Source organism: Oryctolagus cuniculus, chromosome 6, assembly GCF_964237555.1.
Source record: "Oryctolagus cuniculus chromosome 6, mOryCun1.1, whole genome shotgun sequence".
Classification (NCBI taxonomy): Eukaryota; Metazoa; Chordata; class Mammalia; order Lagomorpha; family Leporidae; genus Oryctolagus; species Oryctolagus cuniculus.
In genome coordinates this window covers 119,807,054-119,831,514 of record NC_091437.1, presented here as the reverse complement: position 1 = coordinate 119,831,514, position 24,461 = coordinate 119,807,054, and the positions used below count along the sequence as shown (strand labels likewise).

Sequence of the window (24,461 nt, the reverse complement as noted above, 5' to 3'; positions counted from 1 at the left end):
CTAATGAGACTGTTGCATTTAATGGTAGTGATAGAAACATTTGAATTTCTCCATTTCCAAATGCTAACATAAATATGATAAATATTCTTTCATACTATTTATAAATAGTCTGATTTTCTTGTGCCTCTTTTTGTTTGAATGACCTTACTGTTTAACATTAAAGTTATCTTTAATATTTTGATTTCATTTTTTATTCTAGTTCATCCAGACCCTAAAGAAATAACAGCATTTAGGAGGAAAGAAGATGAATCTGAAAGTCAGGCTAAGTATTTCAGTGTTGTTTGGTGTAAGGCTTCAAAGAAAAAACACAAGAAGTGGGAAGGTGATGCTGTTCTTATTGTAAAAGGAAGGTCATTTATATTAAAAGATTTAGAAGGCAAAGACATTGGGAAAGGTATGTGATATTACCTGCTCTTTATGATTTCACTTAATATTAGTATATATCTTTTTTGTTACAGAAACTCTTTGCTCTTTTCACACTTAACTGTGTGTGTTGTGTTTTTTAATTTATTTTATTTATTTGAAAGGGTTACAGAGAAAAGTATAGACAGAGATTTTCATCCACTGGTTCACTTCTCAAATGGATGCAATGACTGGGGCTTGGTCAGGCTGAAGCCAGGATCCAGCAGCTTCTTCCTGGTCTCCCATGTGGGTGTAGGGGCCCAAGGACTTGGGCCATCATCTTTTTTTTTAAACTTTTATTTAATAAATATAAATTTCCAAAGTACAGTTTATGGATTACAATGGCTTTTTCTCCCCCATAACTTCCCTCTCACCTGCAACCCTCCCATCTCCCGCTCCCTCTCCCATTCCATTCGCATCAAGATTCGTTTTCAATTCTCTTTATGTTCAGAAGATCAATTTATATATATTAAGTAAAGATTTCAACAGTTTGCACCCACACCGAAACACAAAGTGTAAAATATTGTTTGAGTACTAGTTATAGCATTTATTCACATTGTACAACACATTAAGGACAGAGATCCTACATGAGGAGTAAGTGCACAGTGACTCCTGTTGTTGACTTAACAAAGGGCCATCTACTACTGCTTTCCCAGACACATTAGGAGGAAGCTGGATTGGAAGTAGAGCAGCCAGGACTTGAACCAGTACCTGTATGGGATGTTGGTGCTGCAGGCCAGCGCTTTAACCCAGTGCACCACAGTGCCATCCCCAGTGTATATCTTTGATTATACAGTTAGAATATAATTGGATTTTATAAAGGGACAGACTAAGATGTTTTTAAATTGACTGTGATGCCTCAACTGTGTATGATACAGAAAATTATCTCATAATGGGGTGAACATTGTGGCACAGTGATTTAAGCCAATGTTATGCTCAGTGATTAGAGGAATTTAAAACTGTCAGTATACATTGTATGTTTTTTGCTTCAAGAAGATTTGGGCTAGAGTTTTGGAGAATGTGTTCATGCAGTGGTGTTGCTTTTTGAATGAAATTGTATTCTTTTTTTTTTTTTTTTAAGATTTATTTATTTATTTGAAAGTCAGAGTTACACAGAGAGAGGAGAGGCAGAGAGAGAGAGAGGTCTTCCATCCGACAGTTCACTCCCCAGATGGCCGCAATGGCTGGAGCTGCGCCGATCTGAAGCCAGGAGCCAGGAAGCTCTTCTGGGTCTCCCACGTGGGTGCAGGGGCCCGAGGCCATAGCAGAGAGCTGGATTGGAAGTGGAGCAGCTGGGACTTGAACTGGTGCCCATATGGGCTGCCGGCGCTTCAGGCCAAGGTGTTAACCCGCTGCACCACAGCATCCGTATGGGATGCTGGCATTGCAGGCGGTGGCTTTACCCGCTTTGCCACAGCACTGGCCCCAGCACTGGTGTTAATAGAAGTTGCTTTTATTGCCAGTTTTCCTTCATATTTCCAGGGGGCTCTGAATCGAATTAGACCTTGGTGTTTTTCTAGTTTGTTCACAAGATAGGAGGTCTCATGTGGATTATTGGACTCTTTACTTGGCTTGATTTTTCTAGACAAGAGATGGTAAAATTATAAAGAGTATAATAGGCTATACATTGAAAAAGGAAAAAAAAAAGTCTTGCTTTCTTTAAAGTGTATCTAGTTTTTGTAGCTGCATTATTATTTCTTCTAATTTTTTGTGATGTTCTTTTTTTAAGCCAAAATGATAAATTATTTTTTTGTTACGGTTAGTGGGTTATACAAGGCTATTTACATTTAAATTAGTTGTCATTCTATACAGTCATGGGTAGATAACAATGATATTACTAAGTCATTTTACAGCTTCATTAACAGTTTTTCTCCTCCCCACCCCCCTTCAACTGAAAGGCATTGGTTATAATTTAAAAGAATTTGAAAAGATTGAAGAGGGCCAAACACTGATGGTTGGTGGAAAAGAAATAGAGGTCATGGGTGTGATCTCTTCGGATGACTTCAGCAGTGGCAGGTGTTTTCAGCTTGGAGGAGGAAGTCCTGCTGTCTCAAGTTCTTCTCTAACTGCCAGGAGCTGTTTTTCTAAACCCTTTAAAAGTGTCTGTAAACCAAGTTCAAAGGAAAATAGACAGAATGACTTCCAAAATTGTAAACCACGCTATGACCCTTATATGCCAAGTAAGATTTTAAAAATAATTTCAATATTTCTTCTGTTCTTACTGTTAAAATTTGTCTATTATGTTAATTTGGAGTTTAAATTTTGTTTTAACGTTTTCAGGTGAAAATATATATATTATTCAGATATATAATCTGACTTAAGGGGCCGTGTTGAAGTCAAGTAACAATATAATTTGGAATTATTTCATATGAAAATGCGTAATCCAAGAAATAGAGTAAGCAAAACACTATAGGTGTATTAGAGGAAAAAATCTAAATCAGAGATACATGGATACACATATGTATACATGGATAATTTTGAATAAACTTTGACATCTTTAGTAAGTAGAAAAATCAGTAAATTTATGAATCAGGAGTTTGATGTGTACTTCTGTTTTGAAGACTATATGCCTTGATTGTATACTTCAGTGTGTTCATATTTTGAATGGTGAGATGTCATGTAAAGAATTCAGATTTTACTGGTGAAAATACAATTCATGCATGTAATAGTCACATTGATGATTTTAATTTAAAAAAAGACGCAAAAAACATGAAACCTGTTTCTAATTTTTATTTTATTTGTTCACTCTGCAAGTTTTATTTTGATTGCCTTTTATGAGTTGGCCTAGAGATGAAATTGTCATCACAGAGCTTCTCGTTTGGTGAGAAGGACAAGGAAATTTGAAAGTGCAGTGCAATGGATGTGGAGGTTGGAAGTGAACAAGAAGGAAGTCCACAGTGTTGCTTCTGATAGGAGTATTTTGTCTGTCGTCTCAGCTCTTTACCCTTTCTCTTCCTCTTTACCCTTTCTCTTGGCCTTCCTGTTGCCAAATAGAGTGCTGTGAAGAACTGAAAAGAATTCTGTGCTTATGCAAAGATCTGAATTAGTGCCTTGGTTTTGACACTGAGCTAACTTTGACCTCTCAGTCACTTGCCTCTCTAATGTTTTTCCTTCTGCTGTGTAAAACTGGGTCCTAATAACCATCATAGTGATTTACGTATTTAAGGTATACTCCGTCCAATAAATACTGAGCCAAGTAAATGAAAAATTTTGTACTATTTGTGTGTGTATGTGAATGTTTTTATACATGTGTGTATATACATGTAAAGTATATTTGTGTGTGTACATATATTTTTAAATATGAGTACTTTGTGTAAATGGCAGATGATTTTATTATTCAGTTACCATCCATCCATGCCAAGAGCAGAATTAGGTGGTTCTTTTTTTTTTTTTTTTTTTTTTTAAGATTTATCTGTTTATTTGAAAGGCAGAGTTATAGCAGAAAGAGGGGAGAGACAGAGAGATCTTCCATCCACTGATTCACTCCCCCAAATGGCCACAATGGCTGGGCTGGGCCAGGCTGAAGCCAAGAGCTAGGAACTTCTTCCAGGTCTCCCACGTAGGTGCAAGGGCCCAAGGACTTGGGCCATTCTCTACTACTTTCCCAGGTGCATTAGTGGGGAGATGGATTGGGAGTGGAGCAACCAGGACCCAAACTGGCACCCATATGGGATGCTGGCATTGCAGGCCATGGCTTTAATCTACTTTACCACAGCACCGGTGCCCAGAATTAGGTAGAATCTAAGACATTGTTTTAGTGTTAAATGATGTCTCATCAGTGTGGTAATGATAAAGGATCTTAATATTTGAACTTGTGTTCCATTATTGTGACTCTTTAAGTTTTGTCTGTCTTAAAGATGGGCCTTTTGGTGCCGGCACTGTGGTTTAGCAGGTTGGCCACCATCTGCAGTGCCTACGTCCCTCATGGGTGCTGGTTCGTGTCCCCATTGCTCCACTTCTGATCCACCTCCCTGCTAATACAACTGGGAAAGCAGTGGGAATTAGTATAAGCCCTTGGGCCCCTGCACCCAAATGGGAGAGCTGGAAGAAGCTCCTGGTTCCTGGCTTTGGCCTGGCCCAGCCCCAGCTGTTGCCAGCATTTGGGGAATGAGCCAGAGGATGGAACATTTCTCTCTCTCTCTGCCTTTCAAATAAATAAATCTTTAAGAAAAAAAGAGATGGTCTCAGACTTAAAAAAAAAAAAAAAAGACGGGTCTTTTGATAGGTGACTTAATGATCCTTTGGTCCTTTTTGCTTGAGCAGTATGTGATACTGCACTTCTATGTTCTCTTTTTCCCCGTTGTCCTTTTTAAAAGTAAACAAGAACGGGGCCGTTTCTTGGTTGGAAACCGATGGAGTTCATTCTTAGTTTGCATCAGGCTTATAGGGCATGACCAAGAACTAAGTTTTCCATTATACTTCCTAATCCCTTACCTTTACCTAACAAGAATTGACCTCAAGGATGAAAGTACCTTTAGTTATTCATGAACCTTGAACAATCCACAGAACACTTATCCTCTGAGTATTTGCTAATGGCAAACATGACTAAACTCTCATTCTTGTGGCTATGTATTTCTGTTGGTGATATTTGCTTATTTAATTTATTGATGTTTTTATCTTCTCTTTTCTTTCTTTCTTTTTCTTTTTTCTTTTTTTGACAGGCAGAGTTAGACAGTGAGAGAAAGAGAGACAGAGACAGAGACAGAGGCAGAGACAGAAAAATCTTCCTTCCGTTGGTTCACCCCCCAAATGGCCACTACGGCCGGCACGCTGCGGATCTGAAGCCAGGAGCCAGGTGCTTCCTCCTGGACTCCCATGCGGGTGCAGGGCCCAAGCACCTGGGCCATCCTTCACTACCTTCTTGGGTCACAGCAGAGAGCTGGACTGGAAGAGGAACAACCAGGACAGAATCTGGCACCCCAATCGGGACTAGAACCCAGGGTGCCGGCACTGCAGGCAGAGGATTAGCCTAGTGAGCCACAGCGCCGGCCTCTTTTCCTTTTCTTGTCCTCTTTTGTCCTTTGTTTTGTTTTTTAATCTAATTCAGTTTTTAACCATGGTGTACACTTGCAAAAATAGAGCCCAAAAATAATTTTCAGGTTTTTTTTTCAATGCCTGACTTCAGATTTTTTTAAAGAGTTATTTATTAACTTTTTTTTTTTTTTTTGACAGGCAGAGTGGACAGTGAGAGAGAGAGACAGAGAGAAAGGTCTTCCTTTGCCGTTGGTTCACCCTCCAATGGCCGCCGCGGCCAGCGCGCTGCGGCCGGCGCACCGCGCTGATCCGATGGCAGGAGCCAGGAGCCAGGTGCTTTTCCTGGTCTCCCATGGGGTGCAGGGCCCAAGCACTTGGGCCATCCTCCACTGCACTCCCTGGCCACAGCAGAGGGCTGGCCTGGAAGAGGGGCAACCGGGACAGAATCCGGCGCCCCGACCGGGACTAGAACCCGGTGTGCCGGCACTGCTAGGCGGAGGATTAGCCTAGTGAGCCGCGGCGCCGGCTTTATTTATTAATTTAACAGGCAGAATAGAGAGGCAGAGGGAGAGAGGGAGAGAGATCTGCCATCTGCTGGTTCACTCTCTAGATGGCCGCAACAGCTGGAGCTGGGCTGATCCATCAGAAGGCAGGAGCCAGGAGCTTCCTCTGGGCCTCCCACATGGGTACAGGGGCCTAAGGATTTGGACCATCTTGCACTGCTTTCCCATGCCATAGCAGAGAGCTAGATTAGAAGTGAAGCAGCTGGGACTCGAACTGGTGTCCATATCGGATGCTGGCATTGCTGGTGGCGGCATTTCCTACTGTGCCACAGTGCTGACCCTGACTTCAGGTTTATCATTGAGATTTCTCTTTCAGTTATATTTGATGTTACTTTTTTGGGTGACATTTTAGTAAATGTTTTACATTGTCTTAGGGTATTTCCAAAAAATTACATTATTTTCCAATGGCTCCTTCATGTTGCTTTGCAAAGGTTCATGAATTTGATGTTCATGAATGTAATAATAATAATGGCTAAGTCATTGGAAAATTTATCCTTTCTCAGTTCTGATTGATAGAAGTGAGGATCATTGTTAATCTGCACAGGACTGAAAGTGAAAAGAGCCTTTATGTTAAGTTTGGGGAACCTTTTCCGAATGAGAAGCTATGAGCATTGGCAAATGCACGTTGGCAAAATTCCAGCCTGTGCTTTCAGTTGGAAATAGTTCTCTTTGCTCTGAATACTGAACTACTGAATGCTGGGGCTTGCTGTATTCCTTATTAACAATAGTGAATTTCAGTGGTTTCAAAGCACTTTTGGAGACATAACGTTGAACAACTCTTTGTAATTGTTTGCATGACATCCTACATCAGTCAGGCTTGTAACTTTTTAAATTTTGTATCTTTGTTTAGCAGTAGTATTAATACATTTCAAACAATTCTATCTTAAAAGCAGTAAAAACTAAGGTAATGTAGTTGCTGACAAAATGAAATTATAGTTACAGTTACACTGTTAACTTTTCTTTAAAAAGATTCCCTTGTCATGCCACAACCAGACAAGAACCACCAGTGGATGTTCAATAAGAAATGTTTCCCTCTTGTGGATGTAGTGATAGATCCTCACCTTGTATATCATCTTCGACCACATCAGAAAGAAGGAATCATATTCCTTTATGAGTGTGTGATGGGAATGAGGTAGGAAAATAACTAATTTTTAGTGTTATCTGAGTTTTGATTTAATCTGTAACATCATGGTTTTCTGAGAGCCTGATATAATGAGTCTTGAGAGGAATCTTAGATGGTGGGAAAGGTAATACTTACTATGTGTATCTGTTCCAAAAATGGATGATGGATGTCAGGTGCCCTGCATGCAGACTTCTTGCTAGGAGGTGTTGATGCAGAAGTCAGGGCCACAGGACTGTGTTCCTTATTCTTCAGTAGCTTGTAAAGCACTTGAATGAACAGATAAATAGGATCCACCTGATTGTTGTCCAGTAATCACTCACTACTAGGATAATAAAGAGTTAACGGGTGAAAATGGAAGATGCAGCTCTGCTAATGAGAATATTAGAAAAAGATCGTCTTCTGTCTCACCGCTACTTCTACAAAGAGCAATAAAGAGGTCTCTCTTCCCATGTAAATTGAGTTTTCTTATTGAAGAGTAGTGTCTTCTCTTAAAGACATTTTAGAAGACATAAAAAAATAGAAGGAAACACGAAAAAAAAAAAAATAGAAGACGCTGCTAAAATTTTGGTATATTTCCTTCCAGTTCTACTTCTTGGATTTTGTTTTGCTGTGTTTTTAAATGCATAGGCTTTGATTTTTAAATTAATTATTTAAAGGTGGTTGGAAATTTAGATTCTCCCCAACTCTAATAACTCCTTGAATGGTGACAATTTATGGGAATACCATCTCCTGGAAACTTTTAAATAGGCTCATGTTCTCTCCCAAATCTGCTCTTCCTTGTGGAGATCTTATCTCAGTTGGCCTGGGAATCATGTTTGATTGCTTTTTCTCTCACTGTCTAAATCCAGTGAAATCTGAATGTCTAATTATTTTTAACCTGCTAACTATCATTTGATTCCTAATCTTTTCTAGCTTCCTGCTGCTAGTAAGTGATATAAAAATAACATTTGATCTGGACTATTTCCGTGGCTCTTAACCTGTGTTTCTGTCCACATCTGTTCTGCTTAAACTTACCAGCTGTTTTCTGAAAAACAATTCTGAACATGACATTCCTTTACTTAAAATTATTTGGAGACTCCTAACTTAGAGCAGTGTTTTCCAATCTGATCTGCTCTCTACTGGTGTTAAGTGGGACAATTTTGAGCTGGTAAATCAAATTGACAGGTTTTGTGGTTTTTTTTTTTTTTTTTTAATTAAAAAATTTTATTCCATACATACACACACACAAACACAGATAGAGAGAGAGGGAGAGAGGGAGAGAGAGAGAAAGAGAGAAACTCTCATCTGCTGGTTCACTTCCCAAATACCCACAATAGCTGAGACTAGGCCAGGCCCAAGCTGGGAGCCAGCAGTTCTGTCTGGGTCTCCCACTTAGTGGCAGGGACTCAACTCCTTGAGCCATCATCTGCTGCCTTCCAGAGTGCATAGCAGCTAAAAGCTAGAATTGAGAGCAGAGTCAGGACTCCAGCCTGGGCACTCTCAAGGTTCCAAGTGACATCTTAACCACTGAGCCAAACATCTATTCCATAATATTTAATTTTAAATTGTATTAAGCTAGTAGGTCTGTAGGATAACAGACTTTTTACCAAATTGTATGTATTAGATCAAGTATTTGATTTTTACTTTTATAATGGTGCAGGAAGCCATTTCAATTGAGACCTTCATTTACTGCCAGAGAATCAAATACAACTTGATAGATCTTACTGATTACAGTTACAATATATTTTGAACTTTTTAAAAAGTCTAATACTAATACTTTTTAAAAAGTCTAATACTGATAGTGATGAGCAACATAGCTAAATTATTCTAATGTAGACATAAAATTGAAACATTTCTATTCTCTAAATTTGTGTATATAAAAGTAATGGATGATTCATATTCAGCCCTCTAATTTCAGATTTATGTTGACAATACATGATTGATATAATTATCCAAGATTCTAGAGAGATGGTTGTAAATCAGCTGAATGAAATACTTATAGAGTCTTTAGTGTCATAATTATAAAATACTAGTTTCTGGTGTTTGATTATTGTAGGGGCATATAAAATATTTTCTAGTTGTGATTAAGGGAAGTACAATTATTTCTAACAGAATGGATGGCAGATGTGGAGCTATTCTTGCTGATGAAATGGGTTTGGGGAAAACACTGCAATGCATTTCGCTCATCTGGACCCTACAGTGTCAGGGGCCCTATGGAGGCAAGCCAGTCATAAAGAAGACACTTATTGTCACACCTGGAAGCTTGGTGAATAATTGGAGGAAAGAATTTCAAAAATGGCTAGGAAGTGAGAGGATCAAGATATTTACCGTTGATCAGGTAAGAGACTTTTAAAAGTTTTCTTTGTTTTAAGATTTATTTTATTTATTTGAAAGGCAGAGTTAGAGTGAGAGAGAGAGAAAGAAGCAAAGAGAGAGAGGATCCTCTGTCTGCTGGTTCATTCCACAAATGGCCGCTGTGGCCAGGGCTATGCCACACCTAAGCCAGGAGTTAGGAGCTTCTTCCGGGTCTCTCAGCTGGGTGCAGGGCCCAAAGACTTGGGCTATTTTCTGCTGCTTTCCCAGATGCATTAACAGGGAATTGGGTTGGAAGTGGTACAGCTGGGACTTGGAGTGGCACAGTTGAGACTCAAACTGGCTCCCATATGGGATGCTGGTGTTGCAGGCAGCAGCTTTACCTGTTACACCAGAGCGCCTGCTCCAGTTTTACTTTTTGTTTGTAGTTTTCTAAGTGTAGGTAACTACCAACCCCTTTGAAAAAAATTGGGTCTTTGCTTACATTTTAATTTTGAGTTGTTATAAGCTAAGTATTTATGTTTTTCCAGAATTCATGTTGAAGCTCTAATTCTCAATATAGTGGGGTTGGAAGGTGAGGACTTGGGGAGGTAGTTAGGTTTACATTATTGGGTCATGAACATGGAGCTCCATGGTGGGATTCATGTTCCTGTAAGAAAAAAAGAGACACCAGAGCTGCGTCTTTCTTCCATGTGAGAATGGAGCAAGCCGACATCCCCGTGCAGATCAGGAAGAGGCTCTCACTAGAACCCTGCCCTGCTGGCATCCTGATCTCAGGCCTCAGTGATATTTACCTACAGCTGACTAACACAGGAAGAGTTACAGTGTTCTAATTTTATAAGTAATTGTCAGGAATATGCTGCTTATTTTTGATTTCCTATAGTTCCTGCCTTTGTTTTGTTAAATATCTTTTTCTCCTCTTAGGACCACAAAGTTGAAGAATTTGTCCAATGTATGTTTTACTCTGTTCTTATAATCAGTTATGAAATGTTACTTCGTTCCCTGGATCAAATTAAGAATATAAAATTTGATCTTCTAATCTGTGACGAGGGGCATCGTTTAAAGAATAGTGCTATTAAGACCACTGCCGCCCTCATTAGCCTGTCCTGTGAGAAAAGGATAATTCTAACTGGTCAGTATTCACTTTGGGAAAGATAGAATGGAATTTTTACCTGGCAAACAGATAAGACTTACAATATGATGCTTAGCCTCCAAAGAATTGGGTTGCATGGAGTGCTAAGTGATTGAGTCTTCCTGGAGGGGTTTTGAATCTTCAGATTTCTGTGTGGTTTTCTGCAGCCAGCATCTTGGGGATTTTGAAAGAGAAACACAATGGTATCATGGTAAGGAATATAGGAGGTGGGACTAGACTGCCTGTGCTTGGTTGCCCAGTGTGACATTTACAGTTATGCAACTTTGGGCAAGTTGGTTAGCTTTTTCATGCCTCAGTTTCTTTATCTGTAAAACAGGGATAATACCTGTTTCACAGAGGCATGAAGCTCAGAGAGGTGAATCTGTGTAAAGTTCTTTGAACATTATCTGGTAAGTGTTGAATATCCCTGTCAGTTATTTTAATACGTGTATGCTATACAAGACAAACCATATGTAAATGTAAGAATAGTTTTCTGCCTGTTTCATTTTGCTTATATTCTAGATTAGAGTTAAGTCTGAGTAGCTCAAAGTAGCTTTTCTCCCATACCTCACCTTTGTCTTGTATGACCCTTAAAATTTTCCATTCTGGCAGCAGCAGAAGAAAGAAAATGATGACTAGTGTTTATGCCCTGTCCATTTTTCTATGCAAAGCTCCATTTCCATACCATCTTTAACTGTTCCAGAAGGAATGGGCAGGCATGATTTTCCTTGCTGTATCATTTTGTCTTCCATGTATCCTTTTTTTTTTTAAAGATTTATCTATTTATTTGAGAGACAGAGTTAGAGAGACATCTTCCATCCGCTGGTTCACTCTCCAAATGGCTGCAATGGCTGGAGCTGGGCCAGTCCGAAGTCAGAAGCCAGGAGCTTCTTCTAGGCCTCCCTTGTGGATGCAGGGGCCCAAGTACTTGGGCCATCTTCCGGCCATTAGCAGGGAGCTAAATTGGAAGTGGAGCAACTGCGACTTGAACCAGTGCCCAAATGGGATGCCAGCACCACAGGTGGAGGCTTAACGTACTATGCCACAGTGCCGGCCCCTTCCATGTATCCTTTATACATGTCAGAGCTCTGTCTGAGTTAAAATTTGTTTCCCCTTTCTACATTGATAGGGTAGATGAAAGTGCTCCAGGGTGACAGAGAAGAAAATCCTCCCCTCCCCTTGTTCTTATTGAGTTGGAGTGGGAAAGGTACCCATCTTTAAATATACTCATAGTCTTGCATGGACATTTAGCCTAGCTGTTAAGATGCCTGCATTCCATATTTTACTACGTAGGTTTGATACCTTGCTCTGGCTCCTGATTCTAACTTCATGCTAGTGTAGACCCTGGGAAGCAGTGGTGATGGCTCAAGTAATTGGGCCTGCCACCAAAGTGAGAGACTTAGATTATATTCCTTGTCCTTGGCTTTGTCCCAGCCTTGTCAGTGTGACATTTGGGGAGCAAACCAGCAGATGAGATTTCTCTGTCCTGCTCTCTTACTCTATGTCTCTCAAATAAATATATAAAATGAAAAAAAATTCATAGTCATTTGACTTTCAATTTGTGTGGGATTATAATAACAATTATCTGAAGTGATTTTTAAAGAAGATTTATTTATTTGAAAGTCAGAGTTCTGGTTACCTGCTGGCGATTAGTGAGATAGTTTTGTTGGAGGGGTCAGCACTGTTCCCTGTAGCCTTACTTTGTTGGTCTTAGCTTGTTTCTGCTTTCCTCTTTGTCACTGTCACCCCATGAGCTACGAATTTAGGTGAAAACTAGCCCTAACTAACTTTTTACGTGTAGAAATACTTGTGGTTGGTTTTCATCTCCTCAGCATTGCCTGAATGAATTCTTTACTATTTTAGTGGCAGAATATTTCATTCCTGAGATGATTTACTCCTTACTCATTATCAGAGTATACATCTGTATATGAAAAGTGCTGTATTCATGATGGATGCTCAGTAACTAAGAATCAAATGAAAGAAATTTTGATTTTGTTTCCTAGTATTATCTAGCCCAGTGCTGTGGAAAACATTCAGTTACTATTTACTGGAAAATGGTAGAATTCAATTTGATTAATAGAGATGTATTAGTCTACTGGGGCTATCATAATAAAATACCACAGACTGGGTAGTTTTTCATCAGAAATTTATTTTGTCAGAATTCTGAAGGGTGGAAGTCCAAGATCTAGTCACTGTTCTAGTATCATATGTGGATTGATTACTTTGATCATCCCAACTCAGGAGCTGCTGTGGCTACCCCATGTGTACAGACCTCAAGCAAGAGTAGCTCGCTTAGGTCTCTCGGAAGTAAGTGATGCAATAGGGGAACCCAGGTAGTCAGGCTTTAGAGCACAGTCTGCCCCTGTGCTGTTCGATATGTTAATTTAATACGCAGTCAAAATCTGCCTTAAAAATTTCTGTGTTTGTTAACTTTTTAAAAAACTTAATTTGGCTGTTTTTTTCTCAGTTTAGGGAATTTACTTGTGTTCATTCCTCTAAGAGAAGAGAGTGCAAATTTCAATAAAGAACTGTGATTGTAAAATACAGACTTTACCTTCTCATCACTTTTATCTCTAGGTACTCCAGTTCAGAATGATCTCCAAGAATTTTTTGCACTGATTGATTTTGTAAATCCAGGAATATTAGGCTCTTTGTCATCTTATAGGAAAATATATGAAGAACCCATCATTGTATCAAGGGAACCTTCTGCTTCTGAGGTATAATCTACTTTAATAAACAAAATTTTTAAAATATTTATTTATTTATTTGAATGGCAGAATTACAGAGAGGCAGAAGCAGAGAGAGAGAGAGAGAGAAAGAAAGAAAGAGAAAGAGAGAGAGAAAGAAAGAGAGAAAGAGAGAAAGAGAAGAAAGAAAGGAAAAGAAAGGAAAAAGAAAGGAAAGGGAAAGGGAAAGGGAAAGGAAAGGGAAAGGGAAAGGAAGGTCTTCCATACACCGGTTCACTTCCCAGATGGCCGGAGCTGAGCCGATCCAAAGCCAGGAGCCAGAAGCCTCCTCTGGGTCTCCCACGCCAGTGCAGGGGCCCAGGGAGTTGGGCCATCTTCTACTGCTTTCCCAGGCCACAATGGAGAGTAGATTGGAAGTGGAACATCCAGGACCTGAACCGGTGCCCCTATTGGATGCCAGCACAGCAGGCAGTGGCCCTTCCTGCCGTGCCACCATGCCGACTCCAATAAACAAAATTTTTTTAACTTTTATTTAATGAATATAAATTTCCAAAGTACAGCTTATGGATTACAATGGCTTCCCCCCATAATGTCCCTCCCACCCGCAACCCTCCCCTTTCCCACTCCCTCTCCCCTTCCATTCACATCAAGATTCATTTTCGATTCTCTTTATATACAGAAGATCAGTTTAGCATACATTAAGTAAAGATTTCAACAGTTTGCTCCCACACAGAAACATAAAGTGAAAAATACTGTTTTAGTACTAGTTATAGCATTAAATCTCAATGTACAGCACACTAAGGACAGAGATCCTACATGAGAAGTGCACAGTGACTCCTCTTGTTGACTTAACAAATTGACAATAAACAAAAGAGCAGTATGTCTAGAAAAATTATCTGTAACTTGAATATTATTTTAACTTAGAAAAAAACTAATACAGTGAAACTCTTTATTTTTCTCAGTCTTTCATCTTTTCCTGCATTCTTTTAGAAAATGATTTCATCACTTGTCTAAAAATCTTAAAGAAGCATGTCACAAAGATTATAAGTGACAGTAAACATATAAAAATGTTCTTCCTTACCTACATCGAAAACGGGAAACCAAAATAACCATGAAGTAACTTTTGTACTTCCTTCTGGTTATTTTAGTTGGTTGGATTGGCATAGTAATAGCAGGAGTAAGTGAGAATATTCTCTTGCTAGTTGGAATTTGATTTGGTACAACCTGTGGAAAGTCTGACAATGCATATTAAGAACCTTAACATTTTGTGTATCTTGTGGCCTGGTAATACTACTTTTAGGAATTTATTATAAAAAAAAAAACAATGGGTTTGTTTTAAGAATCAGTTGTAACTGGAAAAAAAATGGGAACAAGCAAAAAGAAACAAATATTTTAAATGGTATGAAATGATTTAAATATGGTCTGCGTGTTGTATGTGCACTATATTTCATTGGATCAAGGATATCATTATTTCATATACTACTAAGGAAGACGTATCAATTAAAATTATAAGGCATTTTGGTTGTGAAAATCATCCTATTTCAGAGAAGTGAAAGTGTGAGGGAAGAAAGTATATCTGAGAATGAACAAAATATTGTAATTTGTCAACAAATAATTATAGAACAAGTCCTAGGAACCAGAAGCTATACAAAATAATGTTTTGTGTGAATATTTAATAGTATGGAACATGGTCTTGGTATCTGCTACAGTTTGGATATGAATTTAGGTGTCCCCTACAGGTCCATGTGTTAAAGGCTTAGATACTGTGGTGGCCATGTTGGGAGGTGGTAGAACCTTAAGGAGATGGGGCCCAGTACAAGGTCTTTAGGTCATTAGAGACATGCCCTTCTTGTAAGCCTATGTACTAAATATTCACATAAAAGCTTATATTTAGAATCAAGTAGCATGCGTATTGCTGATTTCTAATAGTTGTCCCTGATGCCAATAGCTAAACAAGGAAGAATTACAACACTGTAGCTTCATTTAATTAAATTATTACACTGAACATTTAGAGATCATGATTGCTTTTTCTGTCCCCATGCCTGTATTTCATTTATCCTACAGTAGATAAATCCAATGGTTTATTTATAAAGTCTTTATAATGTTCATTTTAACTGTAATTATTTTTGTCTGTAGCACTTTTATTTAAGTCTGTTATTTTTCTGTAGGAAGAAAAGAAGTTAGGAGAGAGAAGAGCAGCTGAACTTACTTGCCTCACTGGACTCTTTGTTCTTAGAAGAACCCAGGAAATTATAAATAAGTATCTTCCACCGAAAATAGAGAATGTGGTCTTTTGCCGACCAGGTGCACTGCAGATTGAGCTTTATCGAAAGTTATTGAATTCTCAGGCTGTCAGGTTCTGTCTTCAAGGGCTGTCAGAAAGTAGTCCTCATCTGTTGTGTATCGGGGCACTTAAAAAACTCTGCAATCACCCCTGCCTTTTGTTCAGCACTGCGAAGGTGAGTATTATGTGAAACTGTCCGAGATACGTGATGAGAGAGTTCTGTGGTGTATGAATCTAAGATGGCAGAGTGGGCTGTCCCTGGGATTGCAGTTGTGGGTTTCAGTAAGCTCTGCAGCCTTTCGCCCTATGGTTCTGCTCTCAACCTGCTGCAGCCTCCCACCGCTCTGGCTGAGTTTGTAGAACAGAACTGGGCATGAGGTAGGTTTGAGGCCTGCCTTCTAGAGTTTGTGCTCCAGGCTCTTTGATGTCTTGATGTGGTTTCCCTTTCTATTGCATGTTAATAGAGTCACTCAGTTTTGTTTATTTGGTGCTAACAAATGCAAAATTTACCATTAAAAAAATAATAATCCTTTTTTTTCTTATCAAAGTGATATGTCATCTCAAAGATGACAATACAAATTATCTTAAGCTCTCTGACCAGAGGAAAATCATATTTTGGAATAATATAATATTAACCAACATAATTATTAATAAATAAATAATTTAACCAACAATAATAATATTAACCAACAGTCATATACCAAACACTTAGTGTTTTTCTAGTGTTATTTTATTTATTCTTTATAAAACTCTACGGAGTAGGTAATGTTATTACCATCTTTATCATTTGGCCAGGAGATAAGGCTCAGTGTAATCTTAACGAAGAAACCTGATTTTAGTGATGCCAATGCTCACAGCCTTTTTTAACTAAATACATTGTCAAGATTTTCCAAAATTAGATGACTTTAACAAGTATAATTTTTAAATATCTGCGTATTTGAGGTATTTGCATATTTACTGAACTTAAGGCAGTTTGGAGTATAGTAAGAGTTATCTTATTATATTTGAATTTGATCTGAGTCATCAGTCCCCACTCTGCTACTTGCTAGTTCTTTAGCTACAGGCAAATTTAACCATGATCAAGGTATAGATGAGCCCTAGCTTTTTTTTTTTTTTTTTTTTTTTATAATCTGTAAAGCCTTGTGTGTGTGTGTTTTTTTTTTTTTTTTTTTTTTTACAGGCAGAGTGGATAGTGAGAGAGAGAGACAGAGAGAAAGGTCTTCCTTTTGCCGTTGGTTCACCCTCCAATGGCCGCTGTGGCCGGTGCGCTGCAGCCAGCGCACTGTGCTGATCCGAAGGCAGGAGCCAGGTGCTTCTCCTGGTCTCCCGTGCGGGTGTAGGGCCCAAGCACTTGGGCCATCCTCCACTGCCTTCTCGGGCCACAGCAGAGAGCTGGCCTGGAAGAGGGGCAACCGGGAAAGAATCCGGCGCCCCAACCGGGACTAGAACCCGGTGTGCCAGTGCCACTAGGTGGAGGATTATCCTATTGAGCCGCGGCGCCGGCCGCCTTGGTTTTCTTATCTGTAAATGTTGATAATGTTGTTGTGACAATTTGATGAGAATTCTGGAAAAAGTAGTAGAACATGTAGTACTAGAAATTGCAGAATAACTATTATTACCTCATTATTTCCAATTTACCCAGTTATTCCAAACTTACCCTGAGCAATTTTTATTCTGTTTTTTTTTTTTTAAGCTGTACAGTCATAATTTGCTCCTAAATAACCTCAAAAGAAAAACTGAGGATGTACATTATGGTTGAGGCCATTAATTCTCTATTTGGAAAGTGGAGTCTACCGATATTGGATTATATTTACTCACTTTGTCATAGGAAAAGTCAGCTTTGTGTAATTCTGCAGTACACAGTTACTATAACAACCTGTTAATTCTGCATTACAGTTACTGTAACAACCTGTTAAGTATTATAACAATTTATTAAGCAAACTTTTAAGAAGCATTCTGTATACAGTGACAAAAATTAAACCCATTAGGCATGAAGCCCAGGAAAAATAAAAGCCAAATTTTTTTTCCTTACAAGGAAGACCTTATGATGGCTCAGAACATGCCAGTTCATTTAGAATATCCTTGCACATTCCTGAAGAAAGAGACAAAGGGCTCTGAGTATGTCTCTGTTGTCAAATAGCCACTAGTAAGAGGCACAGGATACTACAAGCTTCGAATAGGGTCTGTAATTTGTAATCTCAGAAAAGCTTTTCTCTTTTGTAGCTTATAAAGATCAATATAAAAGGGCTGAAATGAACCTTCTACATGTATAAATAACCTTTAGGCAGTGTTTTATAAATGTGTTCCTGTTGAAACTAGGTTGTTTCCCCAGGTCAAGCAAGGCGATAGGTCTCTCTTCAGGAAATGTGATCGTAATGTAATCAATATCAGTATCATAAATCATAACCAAGGGTATTGGGTTACATGCAGTCAGAGGAGAGTGTGTCCAGAGTACTTGATGTAAGAGTCTGACTGGCAAATCTCTGATAGTGGTGATGCTTCAGGCTGTCACAACATAAAGATATTATCTCCTAATTGATTATTAATTAGTGGTGTATATTATAATGCCTTGGGAAATGTAAAAATATTTACTTATTTTAAAGAGAGAGTGAGAGTGAAAGAGAGAAATCTCCCATCCACTGGTCACAAATATCCACAGCAGCTGAGGTTGCGACTGGTGAAAGCCAGGAACTGGGAACTCAGTCCAGGTCTCCCACGGGTGACAGGGACACAGCTACCTGAGACATCAGCTGCTGCTTCCTGGAATGCACATCAGCCAAAAGCTTAGAATCCAGAGTGGAACTGGGACTTGAACCCAGGTACTCTGCTATGGGGTGTCGCTGTCCCAAATGGCATCGTAATTGCTATCCCAAACTCTTGCCTTCAAGGAAACTTGAAACTACATTTGTCCAGGCATCAAGAGATAGAATTTGATTCAGAATGTCTGACAAAAGGACACAGGAATGAGGATTTTCAAAAAGCTTTCCCTAGGGGTGAGTCTTGTGGCACAGTTGGTTAAAGGGCTGCTTGGGGTACCCACAGGCTATAGTGGAGTGCTTAGTATCAAGTCACACAGTAACTTTTTTTTTTTTTTTTAAGATTTATTTATTTGAAAGGCAGAGTTACACAGAGAGAGAAGGAGAGGCAGAGAGAGAGAGAGAGAGAGAGAGAGAGAGAGAGAGAGGTCTTCCATCCGACAGTTCACTCCCCAACTGCCCACAATGGCTGGAGTTGTGCTGATCCAAAGCCAGGGGCCAGGAGCTTCTTCCCAGTCTCCCACGAGGATGCAGGGGCCCAAGGACTTGGGCCATCTTCCGCTGCTTTCCCAGGCCATAGCAGAGAGCTGGATCGGAAATGGAGCAGCTGGGACTCTAACCGGAGCCCATATGGGAAGCCGGCACTGCAGGCAGCGGCTTGACCCGCTATGCCACAGCGCCAGCCCCACACAGTAACTTCTGATTCAGCTTCCTGTGATCTACATGGAAGGTCCAGTTGAGGTTTCTAGCTCCTGGCTGCTGAGGTTCCAAGCTCTGCTTGACCCATCCTCAGCTCAGCTCTAGTTGGGGGAATGAACCAGTGGATGGAAGATCTCATGCTGCATCTCTCTGTCTCTCTATGTCACTCTGCCTTTCAAACAAATGAATAAATCTTAAAAAAAAAAAAAAACACCTTAACCTAGTAATTGTGATTACATGTTTCTAGTTAATAACTTGGGGTGGGTGGGTGTTTGGTGAGTAGTTAAGATGCTGCTCGGGATATCAGCATCCCATATCAGAATGCTTGAGTTAGAGCCCTAGCTGGACTCCTGAGTCAGCTTCCTGTTAATGTGCACCATAGGAGGCAGCGGTAGTGGCTCAAGTAATTGAGTCCCTGCCACCCACATGGGAGAGGTGAATTTAGTTTCTGGCTCCTGGCTTCAGCCTGGCCCAGCCCCAACTGTTGTGGGCATTTTGAGAGTGAACCAGTGGATAGGAGCTGTCTATCTCTCCTTTCTGCCTATCTTTCAAATTAATAAAATAAATAATAATAATTAACAAAACAACTTGGGTATTAAGCTCATTTATCTCCATTGTATTCCGATGTAATGTTCACCAGACAGCTTTGTGCTGGTGATTTGGCTTCCCCTGGTACCCTCTTTCAAAGCACAGAATGCCTAGACCAATTGGTTAAATAGGCAGGTCTCATTTCATTCATTCAGTTCAGTAAATCTTCATTCTGCTTTATTTGATCTATTAATTTGGTGAGGATGAATCATTTCCCTAGCTGTATCTGAACACGAATATCTGTAGTCTAGACACTGGGGGTATGGTCTTTGATGACCTCTCCAAGTTGTAGGCATTTTGGCAGAAATAACCATAGGCAGTCAGCAATTGTCTTGCCCCCTCATGTCCCCGTGATATAAATATCTTAGGGTTCCAAGTATTTTTTTAAAGATTTATTTATTTGAAAGAGTTACAGGAGATGTAGAGGCAGAGAGAGAGGTCTTCTATCCGCTGTTTTACCCCCTAGATGACTGCCAATGGCTGGAGCTGCGCTAATCTGAAGTCACGAGCCAGGAGCTTCCTCCAGGTCTGCCACATGGGTGCAGGGGCCCAAAGATTTGAGCCATCCTCCATTGCTATCCCAGGCAGTAGCAGAGAGCTGGATCAGAGGAGGAGCACCCGGAACTCGAACCGGCGCCCATATGAGATGCCAGCACTTCAGGCCAGGGCTTTAACCCATTGCACCACAGCACTGGCACCAGAGTTCTAAGTATTTTTTAAAAAATATTTATTTATTTGAAAGGCAGAGTTAGAAAGGAAGAGAGATACTTTCCATTCACTGAATCACTCTCCAAATGGCTGCAGTGGCTGGGGCTGGGCCAGTCTGAAGCCAAGAGTCAGGTGCTCCATCCAAGTCTCCAATATGGGTGGCAGGGACCACGCACAGGTGCCTTAGCAGAGAGCTGGATTGGAAGTAGAGCAGCCGAGACTCGAACCTGTGCTCATATGGGATTTTGGTGTTGCAGGCAGTGGCTTAATGTGCTGTGCCACAATGCCAGCCTGGATTCCAATTATTTTTAATCAAGTAACTTTACCTAAATGTTGCTATATTTGAGAGTAGGCCAAATTATAGTTCTTTGTGTTTAGCATTTTACACTACAAGATTCACTGTCCTTAAGTATTTAAAGTACTATTCCAAGAGGGAATACAACATACCCGAAAACATTAGGAAAGTATGATAAAGTACATAGTTAACTGCTTAAAGCTGAAAAGGTCAAAAGCTGAAATACACCGTGTTACTATAAAGGTTAAGACTCAATGCAGAAAAAAAAAAAAAAACCATGAATAATCAAATGGAATTTGCATTTGGTCCTCATGTATCTATAGGATTGGGATAATTTGGCAGAAAATGAGAAGGCATTTCAGGTAGGGAATATGGGAAAGAGAAACCGACCAATCCTAAGAATTTAGCCTAAAAAGCCAGATAGTTGTTTACAACTCTAATCTCCATTTATGTGTCTGAAACATCAGCAAGGCAACTTTGGAGGGAATATTTCAGAAGTCTGATGATCACTTTGGAGTGAAATCATCCTCAAAAATTACTAGTAACAAACAGAAATAAGTGAGAATAAATTTCTCCATTAATTTTCTGGTGAAGCTGCCTTCTTACAGAAGAAGCTAATAAGTAGACTGTTGCTCTTGTTTTTGAATATCCCCTGGGAGATGCTGTGGGAAGCCCCAAAATCAGGAGAGGAAGGTAGGGAGTTAAGGAGAGAAAGTGAAAGTGAAAAAGAGGTGTCGATGATGGTGGAGTTAGGGTTTTGGAGAGGGCTGATTTTGTATTGCTTTTGCCCTTGCTTTCTCTTGTCTTTCTCAGCCCACAGTCCCCCCTGGTTAACACTGGCATTGGGAGGCTGCATTGGAACTGCTCCGTAGTTAACACAATAGGATGCGTGTCACTTTTCTTTTTTTCAAAAATGATCAAATCATAACTTGTTAAGATTAGCCTAATAGCTTAGACTTTTCTGGTACATGTTAATCTTTTTTCCCCACCCCCCAATGATTTCGGTATTTTTCCCTCTGGATTTAAACAAAAAGTGCAAATATTAACAATCATTATTTTGAATAGGAAAAAGAATCTAGCTCATCCTGTAATGAAGATGAAGAAAGAAGTCTGTACAAAGGCTTGCTAAACGTGTTCCCTGCTGATTATAACCCTCTCCTGTTTACTGAGGAGGAGTCAGGAAAGCTGCAGGTGCTGTCGAAGCTTTTAGCGGTTATCCACGAGCTCCGTCCCACTGAGAAGTAAGAGATCAATTTTATAAACCACTTCTAAGCGCTCATAGAGCCTTAGCCTGCGCTATGTCCTTGCTTCCCTCCTCTCTTTTTTAAGTTAGGAAACCTGAGTTGTTTTCTTCTTCGGGGCATGGTCAGCTCCCATTTTATAAACTTACAATTCATTGTATGTCTATAAATTTTATTTATGGAAAACTAAATTTTATATATATATATTAAGAAATCCTTAATGATGACTTTTTGGGGCTTGGGCTTCCATGTGGTCAAACATCCCCAAATCTGGCAGCACAGGGGAATGTGTAGGGCAAAGGCAAGTAGAGACCCCGTGAAGGGGATGGATGTGGCACGGTGGGTTAGACTGCAGTTTGGGACACCTTCATTCCATATTGGAGTGCCTGGGATCGAGTTCCACCTCTGCCTTCTTTTTTTTTTAAAGATTTATTTATTTATTTGAAGGTCACAGTTACACAGAGAGAGAACAGGCAGAGGCAGAGGCAGAGAGAGAGAGAGAGAAAAGTAGGTCTTCTATCCGCTGGTTCACTCCCCAGTTGTCCGCAACAGCCGGAGCTAAGCTGATCTGAAGCCAGGATCCAGGAGCTTCTTCTGGGTCTCCCATGTGGATGCAGGATCCTGATGACTTGGGCCATCTTTCACTACTTTCCCAGACCATAAGCAGAGAGCTGGATTGGAAGTGGAGTAGCCACGACTCAAAGTGGTCTCCATATGGGATTCTGGCACTGCAGGTGGCAGCTTTACCCACTATACCACTGAGCCGGCCCGCCCACCTCTGCCTTCTGATCTGGCTTCCTGTTAATGTTCCTGAGAGATAGTAAATGATAGCTCATATACTTGAATCCCTGCCAGCCATGTAGGAGAGAAACCTGGATGGGGTTCCTGACTCCAGGCTTCAGCCCAGCCTGGGTTGTTGTGGTTATTTGGGGACTGAATCAGTGGATGGGAGGATGGAAATCTCTCTCTCCCCCTCTCCTTCTCTCTTCTTCCCCTCCTTTTCTCTCCCTTACTTCCAAATAAGTAAAAAAAAAAAAAAAAAAAAAAAAAAAAAAAAAAAAAATTTAAAAAGCATAGAATGTCTTATCACCTTAAATATGGCCTTTTCCTAATGGGGCATTGAGCTGGTTTCTGTAGATCTGTGACTGGTTCCAGAGAGCCTATAACATTTTTATTTTTGCCAGCTCCTCTGTTTTGAATATTATGTGATAACTGCTTATGATTAGTGTGAATTTAGCATTCTTACTTCCTCCCTTCCCTTTCTATCCTTCCAAGATAGTTATATCACAACTTTTGATTAAACTAACTTTTAATACTTACATTGTTATGACTCATTTGTTCATTGTTGAGCCAGTTTATCATGATTGTTTTTTCGTTCTTGAACACTGCCTTCCACCAACCATAGCTATATGCATTTTTTTTAAAAGCACAATATACCAGATTGGATTTTTAATTTGAAGGAGTGATAATACTTTTTTTAAAAAAAAAACATTTTATTTATTTATTTGAAAGGCAGAATTACAGAGAGGCAGAGGAGCGAGCGAGAGGTCTTCCATATGCTGGTTCATTTCCCACAGGGCCGCAATGGCCAGAGTTGCACCAATCTGAAGCTAGGAGCCAGGATCCTCTTCTGGGTCTCCCACGTGGGTATAGGGGCCCAAGGACTTGGGCCATCTTCCATTACCTTCCAAGTCCATAGCGAAGAGCTAGATCAGAAGTGGAGCAGCTGGGACTTGAATTGGCACCCATATGGCATGCTGGCACTGCAGGTGCTGGATTTACCTGCTACAGCACAGCTGCGGCCCCAGCTAATTGCATTTTTGCCCTTTTTTACATTGGTGTTGCTCTTTATTCTTTTTTTTTTCCCTAAAGATTTATTTATTTATTTATTTTTGAAAGACAGATGTACATAAAGAGAGGGAGAGAGAGGGGGACAGAGAGAGATCTTCCATCCGCTGGTTTACTCCCCAGGGCCAGGCCAAAGCCAGGAGCCAGCAGCTTTATCCAGGTCTCCCACATGGGTGCAGGGGCCCAAGCACTTGGACCATCCTCCACTGCTTTCCCAGGCCATCAGTAGGGAGCTGGATCGGAAGTGGAGCAGCTGGGACTCTAAAGGGTGCCCATAAGGGATAGCTGCACATCAGGTGGCGACCTAACCCGCTGTGCCACTGTGCTGGCCCTGGTGTTCTTTTTACAGCTGTTATGAAGTCTTCCTGTGCCCTTCAGTAAGTTTTCAGTATAAATTTCCTATTAGTCTCTCAAGTTCCTTTACATTTTCTTTGTCTTTTCCCTTAGGAGTCCTCCTCTACAATTTGAACTGATTGTTCTCTAATCTTGCTGCATGTTGTCATCCTGAATCCCATCAACCATCACCTGTCATTCCTCTTTCTTTTCATTTATGTTAGATGTCTTGTTTTTTGGGTTTCACACTCCCCTAGAGTATGTCAGGCAGTAATTTCCTAAGAAGAGAAAAGATAGGAGATGAATCGTTTTGATTTCCCGCACGTCTGAACCTGTCTTTATTCTGTTCCAGCAGTTGACTAACAACTTGCTTGTCTAGAAAATTCTAGACTGAAATAGTATTCCCTTAAAATTCTGAGGGCAGTGCTTTACATGTGTTAAAAGGAAAATGAGGATCAGTTAAATTTAACAGTTTATTTTGATTACAAAAAAAAGTCCTAGAACTAGGCAGCATTCCAGACCCAAGATGGTTGAAA

General features: G+C 40.1%; 1 protein-coding gene across 1 annotated transcript in view; it reads left to right on the top strand.

Moving 5' to 3' along the window:
- RAD54B (RAD54 homolog B) overlaps positions 1 to 24,461 on the top strand; it is an 85,951-nt gene that overhangs the window by 51,964 nt on the left and 9,526 nt on the right. The window contains exons 4-11 of the mRNA XM_008255751.4: positions 200 to 394; positions 2,301 to 2,582; positions 6,909 to 7,071; positions 9,154 to 9,379; positions 10,279 to 10,486; positions 13,064 to 13,203; positions 15,342 to 15,632; positions 21,569 to 21,744. Of these exons, the coding sequence (XP_008253973.2) occupies positions 200 to 394; positions 2,301 to 2,582; positions 6,909 to 7,071; positions 9,154 to 9,379; positions 10,279 to 10,486; positions 13,064 to 13,203; positions 15,342 to 15,632; positions 21,569 to 21,744 (1,681 nt within the window). The remainder of the gene's footprint in view (positions 1 to 199; positions 395 to 2,300; positions 2,583 to 6,908; positions 7,072 to 9,153; positions 9,380 to 10,278; positions 10,487 to 13,063; positions 13,204 to 15,341; positions 15,633 to 21,568; positions 21,745 to 24,461) is intronic.